Below are 14,025 nucleotides of genomic sequence, written 5' to 3' on the forward strand. Positions count from 1 at the left end.
AGAGAGGAGAGAGGAGAGAGGAAGAGAGAGAGAGAGAGAGGAGAGAGAGGGGAGAGAGAGAGAGAGGAGAGGAGAGAGAGAGAGGAAAGAGAGAGGAGAGAGAGAGGAGAGAGAGAGATATCTCAGTAATAGGTGTGTGTGGTATATGCATGTGTGTTTGTGACGTCTCAGTAATAGGTGTGTGTGTGTGTGTGTGTGTGTGTGTGTGTGTGTGTGTTCAGTTGGTCGGTCTGTTTGTCTGTCTGTACACTTTCAACCCAGTCCCAGAGATGAGCTGTCTTCTTGGAATGTCCAAGAAGAGACACAACTGACCAGTGACCGTTCTTCATTCCCAAGCCTGAAGTGGCCTTCTGAGCAAAATGCCAAGGGAGTGACAAGAAAGGAAGAAACTATGGCCTGTGGTTCTCCAGTTTGCTGGAGACAGAAGTTATGGTGTTTGCCAACTTACAGACCCTAGAGTTACGATCGTGTTTCCTAGGGCGAGCCTTCTAGTCATAGGGGGAAGACAGGAGCCTCAGGACCATTTATGTGACATGTGGAGGGCCTGACATTGCAGTGCATTAGCCTCAGGACCATTTATGTGATATGTGGAAGGCCTGACATGCCAGTGTATTAGGCTCTGGGGAAGCAGCAGCATGATCAAGAGGGACCTTTATTAAAATCTTTCCTGAGTGTTTATTCTGCTTGTCTTGAATTATGTCTTGCATGGGCAGAGATCTACATATATTGTTTGCATTAGTTCTTGTTTCTCCTGAATGAGATGTACATTTTGCAGATTATGAAATTAAGAGGCTGTTGCTTACTGCCTTTTAGTTGGATAAACATATCTACAGCTTCTGAAATGTCTGTAATAATGTCTCAGAATAACATCACAGCGTCAACGTATATGGAAACCTCATCGTACTTTGCCCTCTCTCCCCACTCTTTATTATTGATTTCTATATCTGTTCACCACAGCTGTTGACCTCTAGGCTCTGCATCTGATTCACTTTTATATCCCTCCACTGTGACAAATTGTCTCCTGATGATCTCTTCATGTTTGTTGAGTGAGCTTCTTAGGGAATAATGTATCTGTACTTACTAATGCTTTTATTAATTTTATTCTTGGTAGTAGTTTAATATGTCTTACTATATGAAGTATTTGTTATTCTTTATCCTACATCATTTGGTTTATGATTATGGAGTCAAATTATTGAATGTAGTTATATCTCTGTGTTTTGTTAATAACATTGTCTTCATGGATACACAATAGATAACTACTTTTCCTCTGAGTAAAATTGCTTTAGGTTTCTATGGCCTACCTAAGTAGACTGTACTGACTTTGTCTGGCTCTGCATATCATAGGCCAGTTCTCTACCATTTAGATGTATCTCAGCCATGCCTCTGGGTTTCTTTGTCTTTTTATTGGTGTTTTGATTTGAACCAGTTTCTAACCTCATTTTTGGGTTCTTTCTGACATGTACCTATAACTGTCATTCTCACTCTTAAGCCCCCCCCCCCCCTGCACACAGTCAAGATGATGTTATTTCAGTTTGGAAGAAATTTAAAAACACTGTTAGTATTCAATTCGCTGGATATAAGTAAAGAAGGATAAATTTATATGTTGTAAGTTTGTAATTTTTCAAATGTAAGATTTTTAAAAAAATTTTGTTACTTTTTAATTGTAGCCTAGAGGCAACCGAAAGCATGGGGCATCCTTCATCATCACAAAAGCAATCAGAGGTAATATGGCTCGTGTTTTATGTAGTTAGTGGACAGTTTTTTTTCTCATTTCACAACCATGAAGTTTTAGACAGCCTAGTGATTTAAAAATGTTCTCCTTAGACTTCTGATACAGAACCTGATGAAGGTAGTTAATATACATGTTGTCTGAGTTTAATTTTATATGTGCTTATTCCTACAGATGCATGCATGTATGTATGTATGTATGTATGCATGCATATTTTCATTCTTACCTATCTTTAATTTAGTTTAGAGCTAAACTATAGCCATTATGTGCATTGTATGAGGATGGTGATTAGTAAGCCCAGTGTAAGTGAGAGACCATTGCAAGTGGTTTGCAGTTTCAGATACAATGTCAAAAATGCATGAATTACAAAATTGATTAAATTGAGCATTCATTTAACCAATGATAGACTTAACATATGAACCAGCAAGTCTGAAAAAGAATTGAGCCCCATTTTTTTGAGCTATTAATATAATTCTTCCACCAGACTGACAAGTTAAGTGCTGTTTTATATTTATTTATTTCATATTGTATGTATGCATATATGTGTGTGTCCCTGTGTGTATGTATGTTTACCACATGTATGCAGGAAACCATGGAAGTCTGAAGAGATGTGGGATCCCCTGAATCTGAAGTTACAGGAGGTTGTGAGCCACCATTCTTATGTTGGGAATCAAACCCAGGTCTTAAGCACTGAGGCATCTTTCCAGCCCCTTACCTGTAATGTTTTTAGATGTGGAGACTTGTTCACATCATTCTTTGGGAATGTAACTACCTGTCTTTCTGGCCTCTAAGGCCATCTTTATGTTGGATCTGAGTTCCTTATCAAGAGAAAATCTAATTGAAACTTGTGAATAACTATGATCTTATATAAGTTGTAGTATATTCAGTTTTCATTATCATAAATGAAGTTTTGGTTTACTTAGAAATATATGTAACTGATTAAAATAATTGTATAAAAGTTTGAAAGTATGAATAACTACATATCATAATAAAAATTTCTTCATTTTACAAGCTAGAGATGATGCTCTTCTTCACACTTTTCTCCCTTGCTTTATACCTAGCTTTGTGCACAGGAGTGTGTGTGTGATGATATAAAATGGTCTTGAACCTGTGTTTGAAATTTTGCTTTTCACAGACAGCTCCAGGTATTATATAGTTGTTATAAAGCTCAAATTAATATCTTGTTTTAGATTTCATATTTTCTACAACTAGATTTGTTTTAAAGAGCAATCTACTATGATTCTTAGTAATGATTTGATTAATACTTCTTAGATTAAATTTAGCATCTCAAACCATTTTTAAAATTTATAGTTGAGAAATATTTCAATGTTTTCAATAATGTAAACTTGGACTTTAATATAAATGAATATATGATGTTATAAAAGTTATAGTGTATGCTAGGTTGGTCTCATTTTACAAGTTGTTTTCAAATGACTGCTAAAGAACCAGTGTTTCTTTTTATTACAGATCACCTGTTATTTTTGCGTCAGTACATCTGGTACAGGTGAGCCTTCAGTTCTTACAAAAATTACCATCTTCTGTGATTTAAAGCTTTGAATATCAGATTAAGGTAGAGATATTAACATTCAGGCAAACTCTCTCTATACATATATCTTAAGAAATTAAGGCTTTGGAAATGTGTTCCAATTTGTAGGTGCCTTTTAATTTTCTTAATGATGTGTTTGAAAAGCTGAAGTTCTTTTTTTTTTTTAAATATTATTTATTTTACTTTCTGACCAGTCTCCCCTCCCTCCTCTTCTCCACCCCCCGCCTGCACTTCCCATGACCTCCTCGACCAATCCACTTCTCTGAAATCGCTCAGAAAGGGGCAGGCCTCCCATGGCAACCCTGGTTTTTAGATAGGCATTTCACAGAATTTGGTGTAAGCTGACAACATCTCAGTACACTCGTTAGTTCTTGTTCCCTTAGTCAGTATGGACCATATCCTGCTGACTTCCGATTCCTCTGGAGAGTGTCCTTAACTGCATAGGAAACACCCCTCTGTTGAATGTGTGTCTTGTTAAAGGACATTTTTTGTTCTTACTGTTGTACCAACTCTGTGGTCAAATGCTGAGTTGCTGTGCGGTGGGTCTTCAGATTTTACTCCTTGTGTGTTTTTTAATTCTTTGAGTGTTTGTTCAGTCATGATGTTGACTTTCAGCTTCAAAAAGGACAGGGAAATTATAATCTGATAAAATGATTTAATTCTGCATATAGCAATGTTTGCAGTGATCTTTAAAAATAGACTTATTAATTGCACATTGGTTTCTCCTAACCTTAAACTTAACAGTTCTAGAGATAAGATAGTCCTAAAATGGAGACCTTTGATCACCTGTAAAACTATTTATTCAGTTTTTTTTTTTTTTTTTTTTTTGTGTGTGTGTGTGTGTGTGTGTGTGTGTGTGTGCATGTGTGTGAGTGTGTGCAGTGTGATGTTTGTTTTGTTCGTTTTGGTTTTTGAGGATGTAGGGTGCAATAGGGTAGAGGTGGTTGAGGAAAAGGCTACTTTGATCATCTTATGAGCTGTAAATACACCATGGGTGTTTATCACCTACTCCTCATGAACATTTCATATATCAAATTAGTAGTTTTTGGATTTAGGTTTACTAATGTTCAGGTTTTATATTCTGATATAAAGCCCTCTTTTCCCTACTTACATATGATTTTTATGATTCGATTTTAAGCTAGCTGATATGTTTTGGTTTCAGCCCTGCTCCATTTTTGCTTCCTGATGGACTAGTTCGATTGGTCAATAAACAGATAAACTGGCATTTGGTTCTTGCAAAGTAAGTATGTGTAAAATTCACTTAAAACTCTTCTGTCTGTATTTTCTCCCAAATCTTGACACAGACAAAGATTTTTAGGTCTTTGTGGCTTTCATTTTTGATTTGTATTAAATTCCTTTTGTTACATATGGTCTTGTTGCTTGAACATATTAATTAAGCTATATTAAATATTTTCTATGATTTTGTATCTGTATATTTATTTAATTGTCAAGTGAAAAGGTAGATAATGATGGCAGAACTTTAAAAAGCTGATTGTTAAATAATTGTATCCATGCTGAAGACTCAAATACTCACAACAGGATTTCTTTCTTTTCTCTCATGAAGCAATGGCAAGCTTTTGGCTGCTGTTCAAGATCAGTGTGTGGAGATCAGGTAATGGTTAATGTTGGCCATATAGAAGATTTCTTTTGAGAAAAAAGCAAACATTCCTTATAGATAAGAACTGAGGTTTTAAATGTTTTCAAAGGCGATATATTTTAAAGGATTTTACTGTTAAGTCAGTTTTGTGTAGTATCAAAGACTAACTTATAAATGATGCTATCAATGTAGTTTGTTCTTTGTACTTTTCCCAACTACACAGCTGGCTCCTGAGAAATGATATTTTCTTGCTAAATGAAGATAATATTCTAGAAGTCTGGAAGTAACCGTTGTTCGACTAGTCACTGATGGGATAGCTAATTAGACCAATGTAAGATGTTTCAAGATATAAAACAGAGTAGGGAAGCTTTGTAATAATGGTACAAATGTGTGAATATAGGTCAGTGAATGACCAAGGTGGTATGATTACTGGAGATCTGTCTGGTGTCTACTCAGTACATCAATGGTTCTATACATACCTCTAGGGGTTGGAGAGATGGCTCAGTGGTTAAAACTGCTTGTTGCTGTTGCAGGGGCCTTGGGTTCTGTTCCCAAGCACCTGTGAGGTGGCTCATAACTGCCCATAACTTCTGTCCCAGGGAGTCTGATACATTCTCCTGGTCTTCATGTATACCTGTGTGCACACAGTACACATAAATTCACATAGACACACACATATGCACATTTAAAAAAAGCACTTTTAATCTGGTCTGAGTTGCAAACTCAGGAGTAGTGGATTTGTTTTGAAATTTGCATCAACCCTCTAAATATATGCCATTTCTTTTCCTAGGCAAAACCTGCCTATTGGTTGTCAAAATGTGCATGGAGGGCTTGGGTGATGATTGAGCAGATAAATAGCTTGCTATGTAATCTAGAAGAGTGGGGTTTGGACTCCTAGAACCCATGTGAAAAGATGGGAAGGCATAGTGTCCTGCCTGTAACATAGTGTCCTGTGGTAGGCAGAAACAAGATCCCCATAGCAACCCAGCTAGCCATAGCACTGAAAATGTGAGATCTGGTTTGAGCAAGAGACCCTGCAGTAGCGTGTAGGTGGAAACTGATAAGGAAGATACCTGTTGTCAGTTTGGAGCCTCCACATGTACACATGTCTACCTACACATATGTGGACATGGATGCGTACAGACACACACACCACACCCATACAAAAGAAAAGCTGAGGGGAAGAGATTTAAGAATACTTAGATACTAATAGGAATGTTTTCCTGCTGCTCCATTGTTCTCCACCAGTGCCCATTCAGTTGCTACTGTGTTGGTGCTCGTTTTCTGCCCATCTTAGATTTTCGTTTTCTGCCCATCTTAGATTTTTTTCTTCTCATATATCCAAGCAGAACTGGATTCTCTCAGCCTTTCTGGAGTATTAGAAAGGTCTTTCTCTGTCAGGGATTGGCTTCAAGTGGGGAGGCTTTCTGAGTCCTCTCAAGCCACCAAGGAAATAATGATGGCAGTTATGACAGTCTTTCCATGCTGAACAGTTTAACCTGATGTGGTTCTATAGATTCTTCTGTGTTGTTTTAACAGCATCATTAAGCATTCATTTGGCAGTATTTGGATTTATATTATTAGTAGGAATGGATAGAGCCTTCTATTCCATTTGTTGCAGTTTTATCAAGTGTTTTGAGAAACAAGCTCACAGTATATATATTACTTATAAATAGCAGTCAGAAAACAACATTTACTTTTTCCAAGAAAAGAGAAGATGAAGTGATTCTTGGTATTAGAGTCAGAGCATGTATGGATGATCAAGATATTTAAGTCAGAGAGGGAGAGCTTGACCAAAGATTCATAACTTGCTGATGAAAATTTAGAAGAAAGGATGATTTGCAAAAACTTTGTAGTGCACGAAAACTTTGGTGTGAGATCAGCTCCACCTGGAAGCCTTTGAGAGCACGCTGTATGTGGGACTTCTCACACCATAACACCTGTTACTCGAGCACACTGCCGTTACTCTCAGTAAGTTAATGCCAGTGCTGGCTGTTGTAAGCGCTCCTGTTAATTCATGGTGTTCTCATTCTCGAAGGTCTGTGGTTGTGTAGATTTTCCTCTTGTTTTAGAAATGAGGAGCTGGCACATGTGGTTAAATGATGTATGTGAGAATCCCAGATCCGTTCTCATAGCTTCAGGTTCTGTGCTCTGTGTTTCAACCATGCTGTTCTTTGGTGTAGATGCTGTGTGTCTCCCTCATGATGAGCACTTCTGTTTTCTACTGCTCCAGCATGTGCCGTTTCCTAGGAATGCAGTGTGAATGAGGCCTGAAGTCTGCAGCCCTGATTATATCGTGTTTTCTTTATAGTTAGGGATAGTCTATCTTTCTCATTATGATGTATTTCCACAAATATAGGGTTGGGGATGTAGCTTAATGGTAGAGGCTTGTTTACTTGGGGCAGAGCCCCAAGTTCAATCCTGTCCCCTCAAAAAAGGTCACTCTCCACTTGTTCCATTTCCGTGAACATAATAGGAGTTATTAGTCTACATGTGATGAGTAAATGTGATCTATGCCAGTGCAATAGGAAGAACAGACAGAGGCTAAGAGGGAATTAATTACAGGGTTGTAGCTTTGCTCTGAGTTGCTAGTTAGTTGCTTTTGTGTTGAATGAATATAAGCACATATCTTGACTTTTTCAATAACCTAAAAGGAAGTCTTCCAGTAAATGTGGAATAACCAGCAAAGGAAAATTCCCCAAAGTAAAGTATATGAAGTGATTGCCCTGCAATTTTTCTGTGAGATAGGATCTTTCTGTGTGACCCCAGCTGGCCTAGAACTTTTTGTTGTTGTTGTTTGTTTTTTAGACAGGGTTTCTCTGTGTAATAGTCCTGGCTGTCCTGGAACTCACTTTGTAGACCAGACTGACCTCAAACTCACTGAGATTTTTCTGCCTCTGTCACTCAAGTGCTGGGATCAAAGATGTGCACCACCACCCCCTGGCTGGCCTAGGACTTTTAATCCTCCTGCCTCTGCCTTCTTAGTGCTGGGATTCCAGATATGTGCCACGGCACCATGTTGGGCTGTTTTTGAATTTTAAAGGCATTTGTTCTTTCTGTTCTGTGTGCATTCTGTCTACAACAGTGATGAACACAACATGTCGTAATCATTTCAAATATTGTTGAGACAAAATACCTAACCAAACCAACTTAGGAACAAAGAGTTGATTCTGGTTTATAAGAGATGTAGTCTGTCATAGATGGGAAAGCATGATGGCAGGAGCATGAGGCAGGCTGGTCATCTGGCTTCAGTAGTCAGGAGACGGAGAGGACAGGAAGTAGGGCTGGGCTGTAAAACCTCCAGGCCTTCCTGCAGTGGTCACTTGCCTCAGCTAATGTCCACCCCATAAAGGTTCCACAACTTTCCCAAACAGCCCCCAGCTGGGGACTAAATAGTAAAGCACATGGGCCTCTGAGGGGGCATTTCCTATTTAAGCACAACAGTGTACAAAGTGAGATTGACTCAGTACACTGAGTGTGTATTTTTATTGAGTATTTCTTGAGTAGTTTAAGTGTGGGAGTTGATGCTAGTATCTTAGGTCATTATTTACTGTCAGGAAGCAGTTGTTAAGAGAAAATGGTTCCTGAGAAAGAGACATGAAAAGCTGAGGTATTTTAATTTTTGAGAGTTAGCCCTGCTTTTTGTAGTAGTACTTGGGTTATTGTTTTCTAGTGATATTGTTGTGTTAAATGCTGCCACGATCACTTGTTATGCTGTCCTTAACTTGCTTGTGCTAGAGGCTGACTTTGGATAAAATAATTATGTAGGAATTACTCTTTAATTTGCATTTTGGGAGCAGCCACAGATTATAAGTGGTTAGTATATGTTTCCTTTATTTCTTAAATAGTGAAGTAATAATTCTATATGGACATGGGCTACTGTTAGTATGGGAAGTAATTAGAAGCTGTGAAAGAACCCAACAAAAATATGAGAAACTCTTAAGAAAACGTGTAAATATTCCTATCCCATTTGCTTTACTAAAGTGGATAAAGTATGATGTTTTAGCAAAACCATTATGTCCATTCCACTCTCCTCTTCCGTAGCAAAACAGCAATGCTCATTTACTATCACATTAAGGATGGATGTAATGCACATATACTGACGTCTCCTTCAGTGTTTTCTCTAAGCTGTGTGAGGCGCTATCATCCCATTATTTAAGGGGAGGGGGAGCATTCATCCTTTGTCTCAGGCACTGAGACTGAGTTGGAATCAGGTCAGCTTCATTTCAGAGTGAGTTCTTTCTGCCTCATCCCATTTGGGAACTGAGCAGTGTGTTGTCTTGGATATTTGTTTCTGTATTTATATCTGTAGTCATAGCACAACAGTATTTGAAAAATAGCTAAAATATTAAAAATTTTGTAAATTATTTAAAAAGCAGTGCTTAGTAGTCCCTTTAGAAATAATAGAAAATATAGTTAAATAGAAAGAAAGATTAGAAATTACCTTTTGACGATCCAACTTGTTTACTATTAATATTTTGAAACTTGCTTTCTCTGTGTGTGTATGTATCATTAATGGATAATATTGTTTATTCTATTTGATGCCAACTTGTAAATTACTCTTGTGATTTATAAATTTTATACTTTAAAATTTATATCACTTTTTTTCTTGGGTAACCTTTGAAATTAATCTATTATGAAATTGTTCCATGTTAGGTATAGTAATTGCATAATATTTCATTGGATGTACACAGCAAAATTTAATTAATCTCCTTATACTTGATTTGCTTTTCTTCTTTATAAGTTGGATTGCATTAGTTTCCTTGATAACTATATAAGTCTGTAATTATTTCCTGGGAATAACTTCATAGAAGTGAAATTGGTTGGTCAAGTCTTATAGCTATTAAAGTTTTAGGTAATTGTTTTTAAATTATGTTCTTGAAAGTTCATCAGTTTCTGTTTTGAACGTAGTTTGTACCAATTATACTACTATGTCCTGTATTTCAGGACTATAGATTGTAAACAGGTCACTGATTCATGTATTAAAACCTACTTAGGTTATGTGATTTATTAAAGTAGACATTATATGTCTCTTTTTCTTTGTGATCAGACTTTGTAATATGCTACAGATTAGTGATTCTTAACTGGTATCAGCGCATGAAGCTTTAATCAGTCATCCCACTTGGGTCCCATCCTAGATTTATGGAGTCAGGTCCTCTGGGCCTGTGTTGCAGATTTCCTGCTGTACCATAAGATCATGCTTACACACACTTCTGCTGCATCCAGTGTTGTTCCTGCCCCACCCCATTTCTGCAACGAGAAGATTGTTGTTAATGAAAGAGTCCACTTTGGGACACTAAACCATCCATCTCTGTGACAGAAGGATGACCTACTATTATGTATAGTCATTGACTAGACTACAGTAGCTCAGGTGCTTCATAGACATACATATCAGGGTTCTTGAAGGTAAAGCTATTGTTTTTATTTATCATTTGTAGGTCTGCAAAAGATGATTTTACATCAGTTATTGGGAAATGTCAAGGTAAGAGTTTCCAAAATATTGAAATATGAAAAATTTAATTGTAATGGTGTACAGTGTTTTTGTAAAGTTTGAATAGATACTCCAAAAATGTTTAATAGTAAGATATTTTATGACTTTAGTAAACTTATTTAAGAAATTATAATTGTTTACTCTTTAATTTTTAAGTATTTTGACTTAACATATATGCTTTTTAGGACTTTGAAATTTGAATTGTGTTTTAAAATATCCAAGGTTTTGGAAAGAGTATTTGTGAGTACTGTAGTCTTTTATTTTGGAGTCAGTGCAGGGATAAATAGTTATAAGTTTCAAGTTGTTCAGATGAAAACTAATAAAAATGTTTGGGATTTGATCTTTCTTACTAATTCTTCTAAGTTCAATATTAGATATTTTGTTTTATGGACAGAAAGCTAACACATTCTTGCCTCATTTGTAATATGGACATAATTTTAACATATTAAGTTATAGAGAAATTATGGGTTAATATGTGTACAACTTTCACAATCCAATAGTGGTACATGATAGCTACTCAGGAAGTGCTAAACAGTAACTATTAGGTACTATGACTGTACCTAAAAATTCTCCGTTGATGGCTTCTGACTGTGGAACATGGTTCTGATTTTCTAACTCAGGATCATTCTTAGCCTACCCATCTGTCTTAGTTAGGGTCACCATTGCTGTGATGAAACACCATGACCAAACGCAATGTGGGGAGGAACGGGTTTATTTGGCTTACACTTACACATCACTGTTGGTCATTGAAGGAAGTCAGGATAGAAACTCAAACAGGTCAGGAACCTGGAGGCAGGAGCTGATGCAGAGACCATGGAGGGATGCTGCTTACTGGCTTGTTCCTCATAGCTTGTTCAGGTTGCTTTCTTATAGCACCCAGACCACCGGTCCAGGGATGGAAACACCGACCATGCTCTTGAGCCTCCTTCATCAATCACTAATTAAGGAAATGCTTTACAGGCTTGCCTGCAATCTTACAGAGGCATTTTCTTAATTAAGGTTGACTTTTAACTTAAGTTGACATTAAATCTAGTCAGCACAATATCCTGTGAGATTTTTTTTTTTTTTTTTTTTTTGGCCAGGTGTCCCATGTTGTAGTGAAAAGCTAGCTATAGTTTTCTCAGCCCCACTGTGCCTTTTTCCCATGATTCATGTCCTCCTGCCACACAGCTGCAGCTTTACAGAGCATTAGCTAATTAGCCCTGCCATTTTGTGGTCAAGTGGCAGCGCTTTCTGCAGACCTTTCCTCTGTGCTGTCTTCCTCACCCTTTGTGAATGTCTGTGATTCTCTGATACTTGTCTGTCTGTATAGCAACACTTACTCTGATTTTGCTTTTCTAATTGCTGTGACAAGAATATTTGACAAAAAGAACTTATTTGGGCTGGCTCAGGTTTTACAGTCCATCAGGAGTGTGTGACCACTGGTTCCAGGAGATAAATAGTCTGGAAGCATAGAGAGGAGAGTGGGGGCAGGGTGGGGCCCTAAAAGCTCAAGGTCCACCCCTCACTGATCAGCTTCCCTTAGCATGACTCCACTTTTTTTTTTTTTTTCCCTGAGACAGGGTTTCTCTGTGTAGCCTTGGAGCCTATCCTGGCGCTCGCTCTGGAGACCAGGCTGGCCTCGAACTCACAGAGATCCGCCTGCCTCTGCCTCCCAAGTGCTGGGATTAAAGGTGTCCACCACCAATGCCTGGCGACAGCATGACTCCACTTTTAAAACATCTACAGCTTCTCAAATAGTACCACCACCTGGGGACCAAATGTTCAAATACACGAGTTTATGGGGAATATTTCACAATCAAACCCTAACAAATTGTAAATTCTTTGAAGGCAGGGCTCCTTTTTTACTCCACTTAAAAAAAAAAAAAAAAGATTCCTAGTGTTTAGGAGGCTTCTCCACACAAGGTCCCCACACACCATAACAACATAGATTTCTAGTCCCTGGCATCCTTCCGCACGCATGGTCTCCACACATGGCAGTTACACTTCCAGTCTCATACATGGTAATCGCATAGATTTTGTTTTGACTCTGTTAAATAGGTAATGATATGTGGGAGCTACAAAATTATTTTATGAATGAGTATGCATTTTTCTGTTCTTGGCTAATTTTGGAAACTTTTGAGAGTAAATATTCATTTTATATGTTTGTATACTATAGAACATATGTACATTTTTGAATAATTGTGTCATTCATGCTTAGTATTTCTGTTGTGTACAGTGTGTATACAAACCACAATAGACCTTGTGCATTGATAAGCCCTTTCTGGGGAGTAGCCTTTTTTGTGATAATAAGGAGAAGCAATGTTTAAATGTTCACTGTTAACTTGGAACTCAGGTATATACTGAATTTGCTTCATGCACTTTGCTCAACAATAGTTGCTAGATTAGGTCAGTTCTGAATAAGGATCAAGGTATCTACAGAAGTGCAGCTTTCTTGCTGGCTGAAGGCTTACGGAGTCTGAGATAAGTTTCTTCTGAGCATGCTCAATGTTGGAGTGATCCTGACTATAGAGAGGGCCCTTTTGAGTGTTTGCATTAGGCACTTGCTTTTAGCCAGTAGGTAAACTGAAAAGCTATGAGTTAACATGAAAATAGGAAGCTTGACTGTTCTATGTTTTGCACAAATTATATTTGTAAGAATTTTTTAGTATGTACAGTTAATGTGGCAGCCTAGATGAGATAATTTGGTGAGGAGTAATGGTTTATTTTGTTGGCTTCTAAATGTGGGAATTTATGACCTTAATGCTGCATTAATGGCTCCTCTCCATTTCGTATAATGTGAGGCAATGATCATTTGCTTATTATTTGACTCGTCTTTATGAGAATCACTCCCATATGCCAAATATATTTCATGTGTGTGCTTGGAAAAGATGAGCCAGATTGTTGTTAATGCATTTTTGAGACTACATATTGCAGAGTCTGCAAACTGAAACAGGAGCTATTTGGTTCCACTTTGATATTTTTCAATTATTGTTTTATAAAAGATAGGCCATTTGAGAATGTTTGGAATGTGGGCTGGAAGTTGTTTGGCTCTGTTCGCCAGACCATTGATCGTAATTCAGTCTTCTTTTTCTGCCTTAAAAATATCAGATGGGATTAGACTTTTGAAGGTCTGTTGTGTTGTGTTTTTTTTGTTCTCTTGCCTATTGTAGGAATGCAGAGAGAGTCCATTGCCTTCCAGTCCAGGGTGGGTGGGCTGATGGCCCCTGGTTGCCTCTTATTTTCCAAACCCTCATCAGCTTACTGTTAGATGCTGTGTGAGTGTGGTTTTTTATATATGTGTCTGACATGAAAATTATCAGGAACATAGACTATTTGAAATGCCCAAACTTTAAAATAAAATTTTCAGTTTTAAAGTGGGAGTCTAATGTCTTAGATTATCTAACACTCATTTCCTTTTTTTTTGTATTTTTAGTGAAAATATTTTTTTAATTGAAAATATAATACACATTCTTAGTAGCAACCAAGGATAAGCAAAAATATACATTAAAAAAAAAATCTCAATCGGGCTGGAGAGATGGCTCAGAGGTTAAGAGCACCGACTGCTCTTCCAGAGGTCCTGAGTTCAATTCCCAGCAACCACATGGTGGTTCACAGCCATCCATTATGAGATCTGGTACCCTCTTCTGGTGTGCAGATATACATGGAAGCAGAATGTTGTA

The 14,025-nt window shown here is 37.5% G+C and overlaps 1 protein-coding gene across 7 annotated transcripts in view; it reads left to right on the plus strand.

The window, feature by feature from the left end:
* Positions 1 to 14,025, plus strand: part of Nbas (NBAS subunit of NRZ tethering complex) — a 275,006-nt gene that overhangs the window by 2,203 nt on the left and 258,778 nt on the right. For all 7 annotated transcript variants that reach the window (XR_003486979.2, XR_004770656.1, XM_027424647.2 and 4 more), the window contains exons 2-6: positions 1,668 to 1,722; positions 3,197 to 3,233; positions 4,438 to 4,515; positions 4,840 to 4,887; positions 10,311 to 10,354. Coding sequence is in view for 5 of the 7 variants with exons in the window: in XM_027424647.2 (XP_027280448.1) it covers positions 1,668 to 1,722; positions 3,197 to 3,233; positions 4,438 to 4,515; positions 4,840 to 4,887; positions 10,311 to 10,354 (262 nt within the window). In the remaining 2 variants the exon portion in view is untranslated. The remainder of the gene's footprint in view (positions 1 to 1,667; positions 1,723 to 3,196; positions 3,234 to 4,437; positions 4,516 to 4,839; positions 4,888 to 10,310; positions 10,355 to 14,025) is intronic.

This window comes from Cricetulus griseus, chromosome 7 (genome assembly GCF_003668045.3).
Source record: "Cricetulus griseus strain 17A/GY chromosome 7, alternate assembly CriGri-PICRH-1.0, whole genome shotgun sequence".
Classification (NCBI taxonomy): Eukaryota; Metazoa; Chordata; class Mammalia; order Rodentia; family Cricetidae; genus Cricetulus; species Cricetulus griseus.